This window comes from Hesperophylax consimilis, chromosome 4 (genome assembly GCF_061612785.1).
Source record: "Hesperophylax consimilis isolate HC1 chromosome 4, BYU_Hcon_1.0, whole genome shotgun sequence".
NCBI classification, from domain to species: domain Eukaryota; kingdom Metazoa; phylum Arthropoda; class Insecta; order Trichoptera; family Limnephilidae; genus Hesperophylax; species Hesperophylax consimilis.
Window position 1 is genome coordinate 3,257,973 of NC_142839.1, and position 18,811 is coordinate 3,276,783.

The following is an 18,811-nucleotide window of genomic DNA, read 5'->3' on the forward strand; positions in this document are numbered from 1 at the left end:
TACGCAATCAGGTAACTGAACTTACTAAACAATGAAGAAGTATGTTGTTTCTTCAATGTCGATGAGTAGAGAGACCTGAAAATTTCACATTTACGATAATGCGAAATATCGTAATTTTTATACGAAATTCGCAGTTTTCTGGCAAATAATGCAATTTTTTTTATGTTATTAACAAATAAGATAAACATAACATCATTTACACTGAAAAAACACAACTTTTCCAAAAAACAATGCAAATTTTGTAAAAGAATAATGCAAACATTTCAGGTCCCCCTATCGATGAGCACTTATATTATTATGTATTTACAAGTAAATGAATTTATCTGACATTAAAGTAAGCCATTTACATTTTGTAGCGAGAACTGTCAGCGGATTGAGAGGGACTAGGAGTGTTATAATTGAGGGCCACAGCACACGAGGGTTTGGGTACGATTGGAGACTCACACAATTCTATACTCTCATCGTTCTTAGGTTCATCTTCGGCCGGCTGATTCTGTTTGTCTATGAATGCCGCTCTCTTTTCTGATATTGTCCTCAAAAGAGATTTTCCTTCCTCTTTGGTCTGAAATGGTTGAGATTAACACACAAATATAGATAACGAAATAATTGATCTTTGAAACAATATATGCATAGATGGATTGGCCTAAACAGGTTTATATACCACAGAGATCTGAGGGCATGTTTAGATTTGTCAAAAGGCAGCTGGGAATTTGAAAAGGTTACATTTTGATATACTCTTTTTTATAATAAGTGAAAGGTCTCGTATATCAAAATGTGACTTTCGAATTCCTGGCTGCCTTTTTGTTTATGACGGCAGTACATATACAGCATCCATATCATTTGATTAGTAAAAAAGCAGGGTAAGCTTCGGTTTATGGGTGAAATTCCTAAAAATTAAAACTAGTTATTTTTATACTAACTTTGGGCCGGGGAATCCGAATCTGGAAGAATTAGGTGGCGGCAAGCAATATTAACTGAATTACACGACTTTAAAATTTCGACGCACAAACAATTTAACTGGCCATTTTGAACGCTTTCTGACAATAAAACTAGTTATCTTTATACATCTTTATACTAACTTTGGGCCGGGGAATCCGAATCCGAAAGAATTAGGTTGGGGCAAGCAATATAAACTGAAATACATGACTTAAAAATTTTAGATGCAAACAATATACAACGCCATTGTCGATGCGTTTTTTTGACAATAAATCCATAGAAAAATAACCAAAGATATATAAAATTAAGTGTTGCTAGTAAGCAATAATATCAATAATGTAAAATAACATGTTTATAATTTCAGTAATATTTCATATTCAAACAGTTAGATTTAGGTTTATTATCACGAAAGGTGAGTTTTTATGTCGGGGGAGACGAAAAAATATGCATTTTATATTTTAATTTTGCTAACATTATTTCATTTACGTAAAGTATTCAGATACATTTTATTAACTTTTGTATCACAAACCATGTTACACAAACCTAGCGTAGCCGCTAAACTACTTAAAAACTGGGATGTTTTCTTGCCTTGACGCGAGTAGGCGCTACGAAGGGGGCACTTTCTTTTCTATCACAAACCATGTTACACAAACCTAGCGTAGCCGCTAAACTACTTGAAAACTGGGATGTTTTCCTGCCTTGACGCGAGTAGGCGCTACGAAGGGGGCACTTTCTTTTCTATCACAAACCATGTTACACAAACCTAGCGTAGCCGCTAAACTACTTGAAAACTGGGATGTTTTCTTGCCTTGACGCGAGTAGGCGCTACGAAGGGGGCACTTTCTTTTCTATCACAAACCATGTTACACAAACCTAGCGTAGCCGCTAAACTACTTGAAAACTGAAATACGTAAATACTTACGTAAATGAAATAATGTTAGCAAAATTAAAATATAAAATGCATATTTTTTCGTCTCCCCGACATAAAAACTCACCTTTCCTGATAATAAACCTAAATCTAACTGTTTGTATATGAAATATTACTGAAATTATAAACATGTTATTTTACGTTATTGATATTATTGCTTACTAGCAACACTTAATTTTATATACCTTTGGTTATTTTTCTATGGATTTATTGTCAAAAAAACGCATCGACAATGGCGTTGTATATTGTTTGCATCTAAAATTTTTAAGTCATGTATTTCAGTTTATATTGCTTGCCCCAACCTAATTCTTTCGGATTCGGATTCCCCGGCCCAAAGTTAGTATAAAGATGTATAAAGATAACTAGTTTTATTGTCAGAAAGCGTTCAAAATGGCCAGTTAAATTGTTTGTGCGTCGAAATTTTAAAGTCGTGTAATTCAGTTAATATTGCTTGCCGCCACCTAATTCTTCCAGATTCGGATTCCCCGGCCCAAAGTTAGTATAAAAATAACTAGTTTTAATTTTTAGGAATTTCACCCATAAACCGAATTTTTTCCAAAAAGCATTTAAAATTACAATATAGAAGACATGTTTCTGAGTTTTTAGATTGCAACAATAACATTTGGCTGTCATCAGTTGTTTTGTTTATCTAAAATTAATTTTTTACCATTCTTTTTTGTTTTCTGGCAAAAAAAAGTGTAGTGTGTTGTGCCTTGAGGTTTCTTCTCCCTTCTGATCTTCCAGGAGTCACTTTTCGCTGCTGATTTCCAGATATTTATAACCTTTTTTTACTTCTGTCATTTTCCATACTATTATTGTAGTTGTTTACTGTTGTGAATAATGGAGGAAGATTTCCCTCCTGGACCCCCTACAAAGCCCCCAGATCCCTCTCCAGACCCCCCAGACGGAGAAAATGGAGAAATTTCTGACAGTGATTCTGTCATTTTGACTTCTACCAAAAAAAGGAAATTTACTCCTTCTTCCCCAATAAAACTTGACTCTCCTTCGACTTCACAATCCCCACCAGCACTTTCTCAACTTCCTCCAACAAACTTTTATTCTCCTCATTCCCGTGGCCCATTCATAGTATACGCCCAAAAAACTGAGCAAGGAAAAACCATCCACCCTCTTGAATTTGGCAAATTCCTATCAAATAGCAAGAACCTTTCAATCAAGCCTGGAGGTGTAAAAGCCGAGGGTCGCTTCCGAATCTCCGTCGAATTCCTCTCAGGGTCAGCTGCCAACAGTTTCATCAAAAATATCTTCATTTCATCTAATTCAAAGTTCAAGGCATATATCCCTACTTTCAATGTCACTCGCATGGGCCTGGTCAGAGGTATCTCGACCGATCTGTCCATCGAAGAAATTCTGTCTTCACTTTCAACCCCCCAACACATTGGCAATCCGATAAAAGCCAGGAGGCTAAATTACAAGGACTCCTCTGAGGGTATAATTTCCTGGAAGCCCTCCCAATCTGTAGTTATCACCTTTGAAGGTCAATCTCTTCCCTCCCATATATATTTATTCTTCAACTCATTACCAGTTGAAATGTATACTTATCCCACCACTCAATGTTTCAATTGCTGCCGTTTTGGTCATACCAAAGCTGCATGCAGATCTCAACCCAGATGTTTTAAATGTGGAGAAAACCACGCAGCTGACCAATGTCCTTCTTCCTCCTCACCCAAATGTTTTAACTGCTCAGGCTCACATACAGCTATCAACACTTCTTGCCCAGAACAATCTCGCCAAAAAAATATAAAAATTTCTATGGCCTCTCAGAACTTGTCTTTTCTGCAGGCTTCTAAACTATTCCCGCCTGTCAAAAAATCATTTGCTGAGGCTTTATCCAGCAACTCCTCATCCAACCCTCTTCCCTCTTCTACAATAACTTCTTCTCGTTCAACTAAATTCACATACAAAAACGATATCTCTAAACCGGCTCCTGGATACGATCAGCAACAACACAACTCACTGCTCTTAAATCCCAATGGTTCACCTCTTTCAAATGCCACAAATGGGTGTGCAAATAATTATAATCCGTCCTCAATGAACTCTCTAAAACTTTCTGAAAAACTCTACCAAGACAATTCTTCATTTATCCAAACTCTCATTATGCTTCTAATTGACCTTATTTCTTCTCAAACTAATCTACCGTCCAACGCTGCTACTATTATTTCCACATTAAAATCATTTATTCAAAATGACTCTTCAAGATTTCAAAATACTTCAGTGGAATAGCCGAAGTGCTATTTCTAACAAATCTGATCTCCTTAACCTATTAAATTCCAACTTTATTTCTTTGGCTGCTATCTCGGAGACTTGGTTTACTCCATCCACCCACTTTAATGTGGGAGGGTATTCCTGTCTCCGCGACGACCGCCCGGAAGGTTCGGGCGGCGGTGCTGCCCTTTTTATTAAGAAATCCATATCATTTTCCCCAATAAATAATATCAAACCCCCCAATGCTGACTTCCAAATGGTTGCAGCTAAAATAAAGGACACATCCTTTATTTCAGTCTATCTTCCCCCAACAGCCCACTTCAATAAACAAATTTGGTTGCAAATTGTAAGTCAACTAAGTCCTCCTTTCTTTATATTAGGCGATTTTAATGCCCATTCCCCCGTCTGGGGTTCTGCTTTCTCCGACCGAGATGGTCGAAGTGTGATGGATTTCCTAGATCAATCCAACCTTTTCCTTTTGAATGACGGATCTCCTACTAGGATCTCTCGCCCCAGCACAAACCCCAGTGCAGTGGATCTCTCGATATGTTCTACTAGTCTGGGTTCTCTCTCCTCTTGGGTGGTGTCCCCCGACCCTTGCTCCAGTGATCATTTCCCGATCACCATTACTTATCAAACTTCTTTCCAATCGGACAAGTCTCATATTTCGACAAAGATTAAAACGAAACACACCAAATGGGATGAATTTAACTGTCATATGGACAAGTTCCTACTAAATTTACCCAACACCAATATATTTTCCGTCAAAGATGACTATAATAACTTCAAATCAATGCTCATAACTGCAATAAATAAATCAAATCCTCCCCCTAAAACTAAATCTCTTTTAAAAAAACTCCCTCCAACTCCCTGGTGGGATGAGGAATGTTCCAAAGTAGTAAGAATTCGGAAAGCTAAATCTCTTTCCTATCGTTACAATATGACTATGGAGAACTATCTTATATACAAAAACGCTGAATCCAATGCCAAAAGGGTATTGAGGTCAAAAAAAAGATCTGGGTGGTACAACTTCTGTAGTTCAGTATCTCCGAACACTCCAATTTCGGAAGTTTGGTCTATGATCCGAAGATTTCGATCCTCCTTCAGTTCTCCATCTCCTCGAGCGTCTCATTCTAAATGGATAGATGAATTCTTGGACAAAATTGCCCCCCCTTCTGTACCTAACTTAGATGAAATAACGCCTATCTATAATACTCCTATGTCTAATCATTGGCTAGACTCTCCATTCACCTTAATTGAGCTAAAAAATTGTTTATCAATAGTCAAGGACTCATCTCCAGGCAGAGATGGTATACCTTACAGCATAATCAAAAATAGTAATGATAATGTTCTAAACCACTTCTTAAGCATCTTAAACAAAATCTTCCAGACTGGAATAATGCCTGATGACTGGAGTTGTCAAATAATCATCCCTATTTTAAAAACAAACAAATCACCAAATTCTGGATCCAACTACAGGCCGATCGCTCTTTCATCCACCCTCAGTAAACTTTATGAAAAATTAATTAAAAACCGATTAGAATTTTTTGTCGAGAGTAAACAGCTTCTCTCTCCATCTCAATTTGGATTTAGGAAAAAAAAATCCACTCAAGATAACCTTGCCATCATCAGCACTGATATTAATTTATCAATTTCTAAACAGGAAGTTTGTCTTGCCGTCTTTATAGATATAGAAGGCGCCTTTGACAATGTTTCCATCCCAATCCTGAAAAAAAAACTTCTAGGCCTTGGCCTTCCCCCCATGTTTGTCCAATCTATTATTAATCTATTTCTAGATAGAAAAATTTTCATTGAACTTCCAGATATTTCTCCTCAAAGTAGGTCTGTTTGGAAGGGTTTACCACAAGGCGATGTATTGTCCCCCTTACTGTATAATATATACACATATGATATGCATGTCACTATTCCCCCACAAGTAAAAGTTATTGAGTTCGCAGATGACATAGCTTTCTTCTTATCATCCAAAATCATCCCTCTCGCCGTCAAATATCTTAACGAAGCCATGAATGCCCTTTGCACATGGCTCACCTTAAATGGTTTTGAACTTTCAATCCAAAAGACTCAGTGTGTCACCTTCTCAAACCGCCATAAAAACCCCCCCGTTCAAATTTTATTTAAAAATTCTCCAATCCCCAACGCTTCTGAAGTAAAATTTTTGGGAGTAACATTTGATAGGAAACTTAAATGGTCTTCCCATATTAATAATTTAGTTACTAAATGCGAAAAAAATTTAAATATGATCAGATCCTTATCTGGCGTTTGGTGGGGAGCTCACCCTACTTGCATTAAGTTGCTTTACAACGCACTTATTCGAAGCCATATCGATTATGCCTGCCCACTTTTTAGTACTGCCTCAAAAAATGTACTTAATAAATTAGACAAAATTCAATCTAAATCTTTGCGAATTATAACTGGAGCGATGCAATCGTCACCCATCAATTCCCTTCAAGTAGAATGTTCTGATCCTCCTCTTTATTTAAGGCGTCAACTATTTGCTGACAAATTTGTTCTTAAATGTTTAAATTCTAAATGTCATCAGGTTATCCCCAGCGTCTCGTTGTACATTGACTCAACCCATTCATCTACAATCAGAGCTTCAACTAAACCTCTTCCTGACATCTGTAAAAATTTTAAGTCTCTCTCAGAGCTTCACATCATCCAAAATGATCTACTTCCCTTATACAAATTAAAATATAGTCACGTCACCCTATCCCCAACAATATTTGAAGGGATCGGAATCCTTAAAAGTCATTCCAATCTCCCGGCCCGAACTGTCAATAATATTTTCAATGACATTATTTCATCTAAATGGCCCAACTTTTCTCTTTTATTTACTGATGGATCCAAATCTCCCGACTCTCCTAACTGTGGTATAGGTATTAACGTTTACCACAATAATTCTAATGACAGAATATTTCATTCAATTTCAAATCAATTTTCAATATTTTCAGCCGAGTGCATTGCAATAATAGAATCTCTCAAATATATAATCAAAAATAATTTCGAACATTCCCTCGTTCTCTCTGACTCTCTCAGTTCCCTCCAAAAACTTCAATCCAGTCCTCTTCTTCATCCTGATGATCACTTTGTATGCCTTATTCGAGAGATGATAGCCTCCATTCAAAGCTCTGGTAAAACTGTAACTCTGATTTGGATTCCTGGACATGTTGGTATCATGGGTAATGATATTGCGGATGCCTTGGCAAAACAAGGAGCGTCCAACCCTGTTGTTACCCTCTTAAACCACATTCCCCTATCTGACATTTTTTCCATCATCAAAGATAGATCCCGCAATGTTTGGTCGGAGTATTGGCACATTGCTAGTCAATCCAAGGGAGCCTGCTATGCCTCAATACAAAGGACTATTCCATCAAAACCGTGGTTTCAGCAATTCCCTCATTTTTCCAAAAAAGAAATTTCTTCACTCATTCGAATGAGGATCGGACATTGTTCCGTTCCTTCCCATCTTTTTAAAATTCACGTTGTTGACTCCCCAGATTGTACATTCTGTGGTCTAGAAGTGGGAACTTTAGATCACATATTTTTTGGTTGTCCCTCTCTAAACAAATATCCTCTCTTCTATCAAGCCTTATCTAAAATTGCCTCCCCTCCATTCAACATCTCATCTCTTCTAAGTCTGAACTCGACTCCAATTTTCATTATAATTTTGAAATTTGCCCATTTAAATAAAATTAATATTTAAATTCACCTTTCATTTCTCAATAATTTTAAATGATGGCCAAGAACACCCTTGAAGGGTGAAAGCCAGAAATAATGTTAAAAAAAAAAAAAAAAAAAGACATGTTTCTAGAAATAAGACCTCAATATATGAATATGCATACACTTATTTAAATAGTAGGTTTTATAAGATAATAATAATTTTTTAAATGTCATTATTTTATTGGTCAATTATATAAAATTCCTAAAACTGTCGGAAATGAATGTATAAAGACTGTAAATAAATTAAATTAAATTATATTATTATTTACGTACATGTACATAAAAATGAATCCATTTAGGAAATTGTGAACAACACATGTCCATAGATGAACTAAAAACAATAAACTGTTCCCCAACGTTATCCAGAATGAAGGGAAGGCGAGCCACCAACGAAAGCTAGTGAACTACTAATAAATCACACCTTTCTACGCATGGCAAGATACATGCATCCGCGCAACTTCTTTTGCTTGTGGTCTAGCAATCGCTGTGTTTATAGAAATATGGATTGGTTTAATAAAATGGGGGACGGCGTAATTCACAATGTTTGGATTAACAGATAAATATTATAAAATGTAAGTAGATACATACCTCTTCGTGGTCCAAGCATTTGTAGGCGTACTGCGCGGCATGGTCTAGGTGGTCCTTGTTGAGGTAATAGTGCGCCAGGTAGCGATACGCCTCCTGCAGGCCGCGCTCCGTATCGCCCTCGCCGTCCAGACACGCCGCGCTGTAAGCCGCCGCTGCACTGTCGCGCATCATCAGCTTGTCATATAATCTGGAACGAACACACTCTTATCAGAGCTTGCTTAGGATGGAACAAACAAAATATCGGCAGTAGTATATTCTCCCGATAACTGACAAATGAAAGCAAAAGAACCTGTCGGCGATGTAAAATAATGGTGGAAATGTTCCGTCTTGAAGGAGAAATTCATTGAAGAGACTTGTTTACTGTACTCGTTATGATAATATGTGTAACTGACTTATGAATTGTGACCCACGGTATTTATAAACTACCTATTTAATAAAACAATGCACTTAGAGGAAAGTCAAGCTTTTACAAAAAAGGACTGGGGTCTGTATTACATAAGTAGGTTATTCTATTTTTATCTCCTGTGTGAAGACAGTGAAATAATTAGTACTTAGAGATGGACTTTGGGCATTAATTTAAGTCAGGAAAATAATTTTCATATTTAGTACTTTGTAAAGGGCACAGAGGGTAATGGAACATTAAGGACAGAATGTTGTGTAAGTGGATGGGTTTTTGCATCAATTATAATAAATAATCATTGCAGAAACTGCAGTGGTCCCAAACTGCAAAGCCTAAACCATGTTATAGAAGCCAACACAGGTTTATCATAATTTTCAAGTCTTTCTCCTAGAGATGGGCCCTTTATGGTATAGTTGACTCCTGGAGTGTGAACTCCAAACTTTTTCGATCTTGGCAGTTTTCCAAGTCTTCATCACTTACAAAATGAATGCAAGAAAAAACTATGTTGACCTGTGCTCTCCTATCCTTTTCGAATGATAATTTATTTTACCTATTTAATATTAAGTGATTCTAATAAAATAAGAAGTAATTCTTACTTAGCTAATTTCAACAGCGCCATCCCTTCAATGTCTCCCACACTGTGCGCTCTGCTGTAACATTTCATGGCATTGGTGATTTTATCCAATTTCTCAAAGGCTTCGCCCAGGGCCACGAGCATCCGGGAGTCTCCAGGGCACTGCTGGGCCGCCCTCGCGTAGTAGTAGATACAGTAGCTGTTCAGGCCCAGAATTTCATAGGTCTGACCCAATCCATTCCATGCTCGGAAATCGTGACGATTTACCTCTGAAAAAAAAAAATTATTTAAACTGATCACACGGCTGTCCTATGTAATTCATCGGTAGAATGTTGTATGTGTGATTCATGAAGTTTCGCCAAAACGCAAACACACTGTGTGAAAACGTGCCGAACGATGGGATAAATTACATTTAAACAGTTAGGACGGGTTGTTTCGGAGAATTTGAACAATTCATCAATTTTCAACGTTCATTTTCGGGTTCTGTGAAAGTCCTATTCAAGTTCTGTTATTATATCATTGTAGGCTAGTTGCTTGACACAACTGAAATAAAAACAGAGCTTGAAAAAATCTTTCACAGAACTTGAAAATGAACGTTGAAATTTGATGAATTGTTCAAATTCTCCGAAACAACCCGTCCTTAGAGTTTTGAAAATTAAATTAAACTTTCAGTAAATTGGCAACTAACATTATGAAATGCTTCACAGTATTGACTGTAAATGGGTTGTGGGTTCGATTACTGCTGAATTTTTAAATTTATTGACAACAATTTTTTTTTTTCAATAAATATGGTTTGAAATGGTACAATGTAATAATTTTAACGATAATGTTAAAAAAAAAGAAATTATGAAGCGTAACCAAATACTTGTCTTGGTGAAATTGGTTATAAAATAACATTTGTACACTCATTCAGTAGAAATAAGTATTTTTTAATGTACACTATAGCCAAAAAACACTTTACATCGTGCAACTAATCGTGAAAGAAAAAACATATTCAAATTTAAAATAAATAGTTAATATCCTAGGAAATTGCAAAAATCAAAAGGAAAGCAAGAAGGATGGCTATTCTTTTTAGAAGGGAAACAATAAATAAGGAAATAAATAAATAATAGTACAAGATAACAGACCAAGCTACATGCCAGGTATAGAGAACACAACAACAAAACCATATAAATAACTGACCAATGGCTTGTCTGTAGGACTGGATGGCGGCATTGGTGTTCTGCAGTTCCACAAACTCATGACCCATAAGAATCCAAGCAGACAAGTAGTTAGGATTTAGTTTTAAAGCTCTCTGGAAATATATTACTGCCTTTTGGTGCTCACTTCTCAGACTGTAATAATTACCTACAAAATAAATTCAATACATTTATATACAGCATTATAACATGACTAAAAAAAATTATAATAAATTATAGCTCGACCATAAGCAAATAAAAGGTGTGCTGAGACATGTCTGTTACTGTGTGAAGGTCGTGATTTATTCGTAATTCGCTAGCGTTCATTGGTGGCTTGTCACACCGCACTCACATTCTGCAAAGCGCTTCATATCAGATGACACTAGGAAACGGTCTTGTGTTTTTAATCCAACTATAATCTTCTCCGTAACACATTGGTGTATATATATATATAAATGCCTCAGCACTAAAGATGCCATTGAGATGCCAAGATGTTGTGAATTTGAATTAATTAATAAGTTTACTATAATATGTTTTACTTTAGATCTTATATCAGCCGGGAAACGTTGTAACATAATGGATTGACAGACACTTGCTGGAAAACAGAGGTTTGTGATACGACACTTGCTATCGCATTTGTTAAGTCACAGGACGTGTGTTTTGTGAAGTCTATGACAATCAGTAATAAAAATATCATCTTTGAGTATGACACTATGAAGTGTTTTCATTGCGACACAAATAGACAGGCTACATACTACTGCAATACAAAACTTGACTTTCCAGTCGAATTGTACATTGCGTCACATCACATGTCCTCTAAAATATAGTCGATATATATTGTGTCCGTGAATGTGTTAATATAATTAATACATTTTGATCCACTTCTTCATATTTACCTATAACGCAGCATGTTTCCACTCTGTATTTATCTATTTCTACGGCTTTGTGTGCCAAGTTTGCTAGTTCAGTCTTCATCTCTTTAACATACAGTAGATGGGAATACACATCTATGTTATCTAATCTATATGGATCCACATATTGTATATTTTTGAAGGTCGCAATTGCATTTTCAACATCTGAAAAGTAAACAATACAATATTATTACATAATAGAAAACATAAACATTAATTTTACAAATTATTTGGAATGCATTAGAATGAAACAATGTTTTGAAATGATTTTTTTAAATAAACATTACAGTATCTGGCATAAAAATCTGCATTTTTCCAGAAACGGATAAGGTACTTCTATATTATGTCATTATTACTGCTATAGAAATAGAATAGAATGATGAACAGCCGTAATTAAAAACGGTGAAAAATATTATTGATGATGTGTTTTCTAGTACTTTTGGGAAAACTATCAAATGCGGGGAGTGAAATATACAAGACACAAAGATAATTTAATATATAAATGGGTTAGAATTGTGAACTGGAAGAAGTATTACGAAAACTCAGAAGAGATTTGCTTGAAAAAAAAAAGTGGAATATTCAAAAGCACAGGAAGAGTAATATTCTAATTTTCCCCTAATAAGCACAAATTATTAAAATAACACTTAAATTTAACTTAACCCCTTCAGCGTTTTAGGGTCGATCATAATAACCACAAATTTTAACTTCCCTACATAGAAGGCAGTCTGTGGCAGGACAACGTTAAATTCTCAGTGGTTACTAATATTAATATATAAAAATTCAGCCTGCATATGTTTGTGTTCGCAAAACCCAAAAGTAGTCGACCGATATAGCTGAAAGTTTGTTGTTATTAGTGCCAGAATTGGAGATGTTTAAATGGTAGAAGTCGGGGACGCCCTAGAAAGACATTAGCAATAGCGAAGCATTGCGGGGGATCCACTAGCATGTATATAAAAACAAGCGCGTCTTTGAATGCAACATAGTGTCAAAATTTCAAAGCAATCGGTGAAGATCTTTCAGAGATTCAAGATTCAAATAAGAGAAAAAACTAACCTTAACACTTTGACATCAATAACAATGGCCGCCAAGTAACAATCAGTTTTAATTTTAAGAAAATAACTATTAAAATATATTATTTTCCATTGCCGGAAACTGAAATGTTTGCTTCTCATTATTATCTAACTATTACAACATAATTTTTAAATAAAATGTGTGTTTCAAACATGTTCCTATTTTCTGTATATTTACCAAAAATTATATGGAAGATTGAATCGCTAAAAAAATATATCAAAATTATCTGACATTATAAATCCATACCTCTACTATCATGGTAAGCAATACCCATATTAGCATTCAGGTAAGTGAAGTTCTCAAAGCCGTTATTCTTTAGTGATTCGTAAATCTCAATAGCCTCGTCCAGCAGTTTCTGTTCAAGATACGTGTGGCCCAGGAAGAAGTTGAGGATCCAGTGGCGGGGCAGGTTCAAGCCTTCCAGGGTCTCCCGGTCCTGCAGGAGGGTGGACAGCTCCAGCCAGGCCCCCCACAGCCAGGGAACCAGGTTCACTGCTTCTTCCAATATCTCAATCGCTTGGCTGTGGAGATTCAACTTCCTCAGAACCACGCCGTAAAGGAATAAACCGTAGCCATCTAAACTCTTAGCAGCGTAATCGACTTTAAAAACATTCATCAGTTCTCTGAGTGACTTGCTCTTGCTGGCATCCGGAGTGCAGCCAACCTCCGTCATATTATCCAACCTCCTCTTCTCACTAGACATGTAACGAGAATACAGGTGGATAAACCGTGCTTTAGGTTTGATAGCCTTTTCAGAAAAATAAGCGGCTCTATCATATTCCTGGCAATCGAAGAGACTTTTGGATAGCATGTAATTTGCATCGTTAATTTCATCGTCTTCTTTGAGATCGGGAGCAAACACAACTCCCTCTGACGTGGATTTGAGGGCGAAATTTAATTCCGAAAGCCACTTGACAGTTTGAATTAGCCCGCGCTGCGAACACTCCTGTATAGCTATGCGCAATTCACGTTTAATTTCTTTTAAATCAAACGGAGCCTCTGCGGTGTCCATCATTTTCCTAATGACATAGATTTAACCAGTATTTATGGACGATAATTAACACTATAACATTAGTTAAAACGACAGGCCATAAAATCCGTTGACTTCTTCACCGGCTGTCAAATATAAACCATAGAACAAAATATTCATATACCATAGAAAATATGAGGTCGGTGATCCCATTAACTATTTTGAAAGCAATATTTTCAAGGACTATGGGCTCACTCCCAAATGGACCTAAAACCATGCATGGACCTAAAAAGCTGACGGAACAATTCAAAAACATTTCGAAGCCGCGGGGCGAGGGGGAGGAAATCTGAAATTTTCCTGATGGTATCTGGTCCATTATACGGTCTCGTGTCTTTGCCACATAATTTCTTATTGATATCTGCACACCGTGAATTAATTATTAAGGGCACATTGAATTTAATAATTGCATCCATAAAAAAAATTATGCCCTTCAGAATCTATCCAAACGAAAAACGTATTTGGCAATATTTTTTTGATAATAGGCACAAGAAGTTATAAGTCAGATAATATAGACAAAGCCTTTTCTCTGTGGCACAATACTTGCGAGTTAATATGAAAGAATTCATGGGATCATATGGATTACCAATGCAAGATAATTCACATATATCACAACCTTGGATAGCTTTCAATACCTTAAACAAAGTAGTGGACAGATTTTGGACACCACGACTTCGAATGAACCCGAAAAAAATTTCCAATAGTCTTGGTTCAGGTTAAGTCAGGTTAGGTTAGGTCTCTCCGTCTCTCGGTGGAAGTAAAATTTTAATAGCCGCTAATAAGCGTGTAAGCATTTGTTTGCATAAAAAATTAACTCGATGTTTTTTGAATAAAACTTTATTTTTTTCTCAACTACGAAAAAACGATGCTAGTCTATGATAGTGCCCATAGACAAAGACAAATATTGACACATCTCGAGTTGTCAATATTATGTCAAAAATCCGATAACCGCTTGTAGCTATAACCTGTAATTAAAATTATTTTTAAAGTTTTATTTATAAAATTACACACACGAAACGATTCCCGTGTTAACTATCATTCCCCTGTATTGATTCCTTATATTTTTTATTTGTATATCCCGTTTTTATCGCATCACCAAGATGTCTTGGATCAGGGATAACACTCTTTCGTGGATACAGTCCTTATTTGTAAAAATTATTAAAACAGGAAAGGTTCCACAACACATTGCCTTTATTATGGACGGTAACAGGAGATTTGCGAAAAAGCAACACATAGAAAAGGGCGAAGGTCATTCCAAGGGATTTGATAAACTAGCTGAAACACTGCAGGTATTTGAATTCAACATTACATTTTCTGCTTGCATGAAAAATCATATTCTTCAACGTAATAATTGATTCCCGAGATCTTCTTTAAACTTTTGAAATTCGTATTACCTTTGCATAGTGTATGTCGTTATATTAAAATAAAGCTTTTCTCTTTGTAATTACTAAGTTTTAATAATTTAGCGTTAAGTGTTGCCAATTATTCTGCTTATTGGTGATTAATTTATTTTTCAGATGAAGTAAAATTAACATATTTTTGTTTCAGTGGTGTCTTGATCTAGGCATTCCTCAGGTGACGGTTTACGCATTTAGTATAGAAAACTTCAAAAGAAGTCAAGAAGAAGTAGACACTTTGATGTCTCTCGCAAGGGAAAAATTCCGAAGACTTCTAGAAGAGAAGTAAATACATTTTCTATTTACACAAGTACCTGTTTATGCCTTTATCCAGTCTTATCCACATATTTTCTTCCTCTGTGGTTATTGTTAAGTTTGATCAACCCTTCAAAAACGACTGAAAAGGTTTTTTAAGCCCCTGCATAGCCAATTTCTACCGATTTATAACAACTTTCTCGCTTGCTTGCTCTTTAACTTTTTAAGTTCCAAAAAAAATAAAGTTACTTTTGAAGATAATATCTATACATTTGTTATTCTGAAACGTTAACTATATGAAATTCCCTCGAACGAAAAAAATCGCAAAGTAAGCTCCGAAAATTGATAAAAACATGTTTTATTTTATTATTTAGTGTTATAGGCGTGAATAAAATCACACTGTTTCTTTAAATGTAACTAAAGCATTTGTCGAGAGATTTTTGCTATATTTCAAAGGAGTCTTTTTTTATCGAATATTTTCACCATTTTCGCTTAATTATTATCGGTTTTTAATATTAGCGCGCTCCCTCTAACATTGGTATTTACATATGTCCCAATCAAACCATCTTTGAACGCTTATTACAGGGCCTTAAAGAACATTAAATATATTATTATGCGAATAGAGTGACATACTTCAAGGTCCCGATGCACTTTCGCCTCATTTATTAGTCCATCTTATCTGCACCGTTGTGCGGAATTCTAAGAATTTGAATGTGTTAAGTTAATGGCAATTTATTTAATGCTTTCAGAGAACGACTAACTGAGAGGGGTGTGTGTGTTCGCATAGTTGGCAGGTTATCTTTATTGCCACAAGACCTGAGAGCACTGCTTGCGGAGACCATGCTGGCTACTAAAGATAACAAAAAGGCCCGCCTGAACATTGCCTTCGCTTATACAGGTTTACATTACATTTGGATGGGTCCTGCGCGAACAAACTACTTTACGTGCAAATGTGTCACTTTGCGAAAAAAAACAAGAATAATTTTAATTCATAACAAAGATTAGAATATCATTAAAATTCTTAAATACATTATCAATGCGTCAAGTTTTTTCATGACAAAAATATTAAACTTTTAAATCACCTTATTCAAAGTAAGAAATTTTCAAATCAACTGCTTTATGTACAGGCCCCATCAATATAATACATTATCACTATGGTGTTAACAGCTACGTCATTGTGTTTGAACTTGATGACACAAAATCGTAAAAGGGTGCAAACAAAGTGGTTGCGTACATTTCTACTGCCTGCATTCAATACTTTGAATTTTCCCAGAGCAATGATAACTTTATTGTAGAAATGAATTTCTACTGCCTGCATTCAATACTTTGAATTTTCCCAGAGCAATGATATAAGTTTAAAATTAAATCTAAGGTTTAAAATTTTCACATAATGCAAAGTGCAAATATCTTGAAAACTAATGACTTTTTACTAAAATCATATTATGATATTCTGGTACGATCCTATCAACCCTCCGTGGGATAACGTTTGTTTTTGGGACACCTTTTATAATTATAGTAACTTATGGAAGTAGTAAATATTATTATTTTTTAGTAACTCTTGACGTTTTTTATGAATCTACCAACATAATAAAATGAACAAAATATGTAGATATTTTCATAAATCGTTGTGTATATTTTTATAAATTGAACAAATTAATCTACCTATTTGTGAATATATTAATTTTTATGTCAACAATGTATTAAGATTTTTTATTCTCAGGACGTGATGAAATAGCGACTGCAGCTGGCGATATAGTGCAAGGAGTGAAGGATGGACTTCTCAGTCCTGACGATGTCACGGAGCAGCTGATGGATGAGGCTATGCAGCTTTCTGCACCTGATTTACTTGTCCGGACCTCGGGGGAACTGCGCTTGTCAGACTTTATGCTTTGGCAGGTAATTCGAAACACTTTTTTAATACAAATAGCTTTCTTCGCAACTGCTACTGTCAAGCTAAATTATAATTTTGAAATAATACAATAACTTTATGTTTCACCACGATTTTATATTCTTCACAGACAACAAACAGTCGTGTAGTCTTTTGGTAGATAAGTTAAGATGTCTCATTTTGTATTTCATTTAGAAATATGATTTAAACAGTGTTAGAAAGAGATAATACAGCGCTTTAAGTTTGCGTTTAAAATTTACTGAAAATAATTACGCTCCCGAAAATTTTTTAAATAATTCCATGAAGCAAACATTTAGCTATTAAAAAATAATTTTCGTTTTAGTAAATATTTTTACATGAAACTAAAAAAGTGAAATGACAATAACTTTTATAATACCTCTGTCTAATTAAATAAGTTATTTTAGTTTCGTGTAAACTGTAATTATTTTTACACGATAAAAACCATCGGTAAGTAACTTTATTTAATCAGTATCTTTGTTTGCATCCAAAATTATAGTATATTTAATTACTAAAATCTGAAAGAGTCTTTCATCTGCTATCAAGAACAGTATTTTATTTTGAAATCTGTTCAGAAACGGTAAACTTCTCTGAAATCGAATGTGATGTGAAAATATTTTCTGCACAATCTGCATTTTGACATTTCTCATATAAAACGTATATTGCAAAATGTCAGAGGATTTGGAGTTAAGAAATTAGTAGTGTATTACAAAGTTATTGTATTATATTGTATGCTTCACAAAGTGACAGCTTTCTACGAAAATATAACTTTGTTACAATAAACTAATTATGGTAATAATTGACAGTACTGCAAAGTGGGAAATCAATGAAGTTTTTCTTCTGCTCCATAAAAAATTAAATTAAATGGCATAACTTGGATCCCGCGGAATGGTTTTTTTCTACTCCTTGAAAAGTCATATAAGAGAATTTCACTGTACAATAATGACCTCAAAGATTTATTTCTCAATTTACTTTTCAGGTATCCAATACGTGTCTTTACTTCACTGAAGTCCTATGGCCTGAGTTTAAGATTTGGGACTTACTGTCAGCCATAATCTATTTCCAAAGACATTCCAAGAGCACACCGAGCAAGATACCCGGACCAGCTTATGATGAATCCTGTTCCAACTTTGCCAAGAATTTACATGAGAGAAAATTAAAAGAATTGAAAGAGTCTTCCGCACAAGTATCCTAAATAATATTAAATTATTATTTTTATTAATGTTTTATTAATTGTACATAATATTTCTATGAAAATATATTTATTTAACATGTTGATTTTGATTTTCCCATTGTACCCAACACCAATTACCAGGGCGTGTCATACCTGATATTACCGGTGTACAATGGACACCCGAAGTTTGAAATGTATCTGCACCTTGAAGGATCTTGGATTGTTTAGTAGTATGCTGACATTTCATGCTCATATTGAGTTGGCTTGTGGCAATTCATTGAGAATGCTGGGCTTTGTTCTGCACAGTGAAATTAATTGAGAATACTGGGCTTTGTTCTGCACAGTGCAATTCATTGAGAATGCTGGGCTTTGTTCTGTACAGTGCAATTCATTGAGAATGCTGGGTTTTGTTCTGCACAGTGAAATTCATTGAGAATGCTGGGCTTTGTTCTGCACAGTGCAATTCATTGAAAATGCTGGGCTTTGTTCTACACAGTGCAAG

At 35.3% G+C, this 18,811-nt stretch overlaps 2 protein-coding genes across 3 annotated transcripts; one reads left to right on the forward strand and one right to left on the reverse strand.

Moving 5' to 3' along the window:
- Positions 1-317: 317 nt before the first annotated feature.
- Cdc23 (cell division cycle protein 23) lies at positions 318-13,660 on the reverse strand. Its single transcript, XM_089651227.1, has 6 exons — positions 12,797-13,660; positions 11,465-11,644; positions 10,573-10,737; positions 9,413-9,659; positions 8,417-8,603; positions 318-562 (listed from the first exon to the last, which is right to left on the reverse strand). Exons 1-6 carry the CDS (start codon positions 13,563-13,565, stop codon positions 344-346), a joined length of 1,767 nt encoding a protein of 588 aa, XP_089507353.1. The 5' UTR covers positions 13,566-13,660; the 3' UTR covers positions 318-343.
- An 821-nt stretch (positions 13,661-14,481) lies between these two features.
- On the forward strand, positions 14,482-18,413 carry Dhdds (Dehydrodolichyl diphosphate synthase subunit). Of its 2 annotated transcripts, none has more exons than XM_089631141.1 (5): positions 14,482-14,866; positions 15,126-15,259; positions 15,979-16,127; positions 16,935-17,125; positions 18,115-18,413. In XM_089631141.1, the coding sequence occupies exons 1-5, from the start codon at positions 14,678-14,680 to the stop codon at positions 18,328-18,330; spliced, it is 879 nt and encodes a 292-aa protein (XP_089487267.1). In that variant the 5' UTR covers positions 14,482-14,677; the 3' UTR covers positions 18,331-18,413. The 2 variants fall into 2 exon arrangements, with proteins under 2 accessions (XP_089487267.1, XP_089487268.1); XM_089631142.1 differs by having other exon boundaries at positions 16,950-17,125.
- The last annotated feature ends 398 nt before the right edge of the window (positions 18,414-18,811 follow it).

Excerpts from the sequence above, each read along its gene's own strand:
- Cdc23 (XM_089651227.1), bottom strand. The coding sequence starts at position 13,565 with ATGATGGACACCGCAGAGGCTCCGTTTGATTTAAAAGAAATTAAACGT. Across the intron at positions 11,645-12,796 it reads TGCTTACCATGATAGTAGAG|ATGTTGAAAATGCAATTGCG; the intron begins GTATGGATTTAT and ends TTTACTTTTCAG. Across the intron at positions 10,738-11,464 it reads GGAAACATGCTGCGTTATAG|GTAATTATTACAGTCTGAGA; the intron begins GTAAATATGAAG and ends TTTATTTTGTAG.
- Dhdds (XM_089631141.1), top strand. The coding sequence starts at position 14,678 with ATGTCTTGGATCAGGGATAACACTCTTTCGTGGATACAGTCCTTATTT. Across the intron at positions 15,260-15,978 it reads CGAAGACTTCTAGAAGAGAA|AGAACGACTAACTGAGAGGG; the intron begins GTAAATACATTT and ends TAATGCTTTCAG. Across the intron at positions 17,126-18,114 it reads CAGACTTTATGCTTTGGCAG|GTATCCAATACGTGTCTTTA; the intron begins GTAATTCGAAAC and ends TTTACTTTTCAG.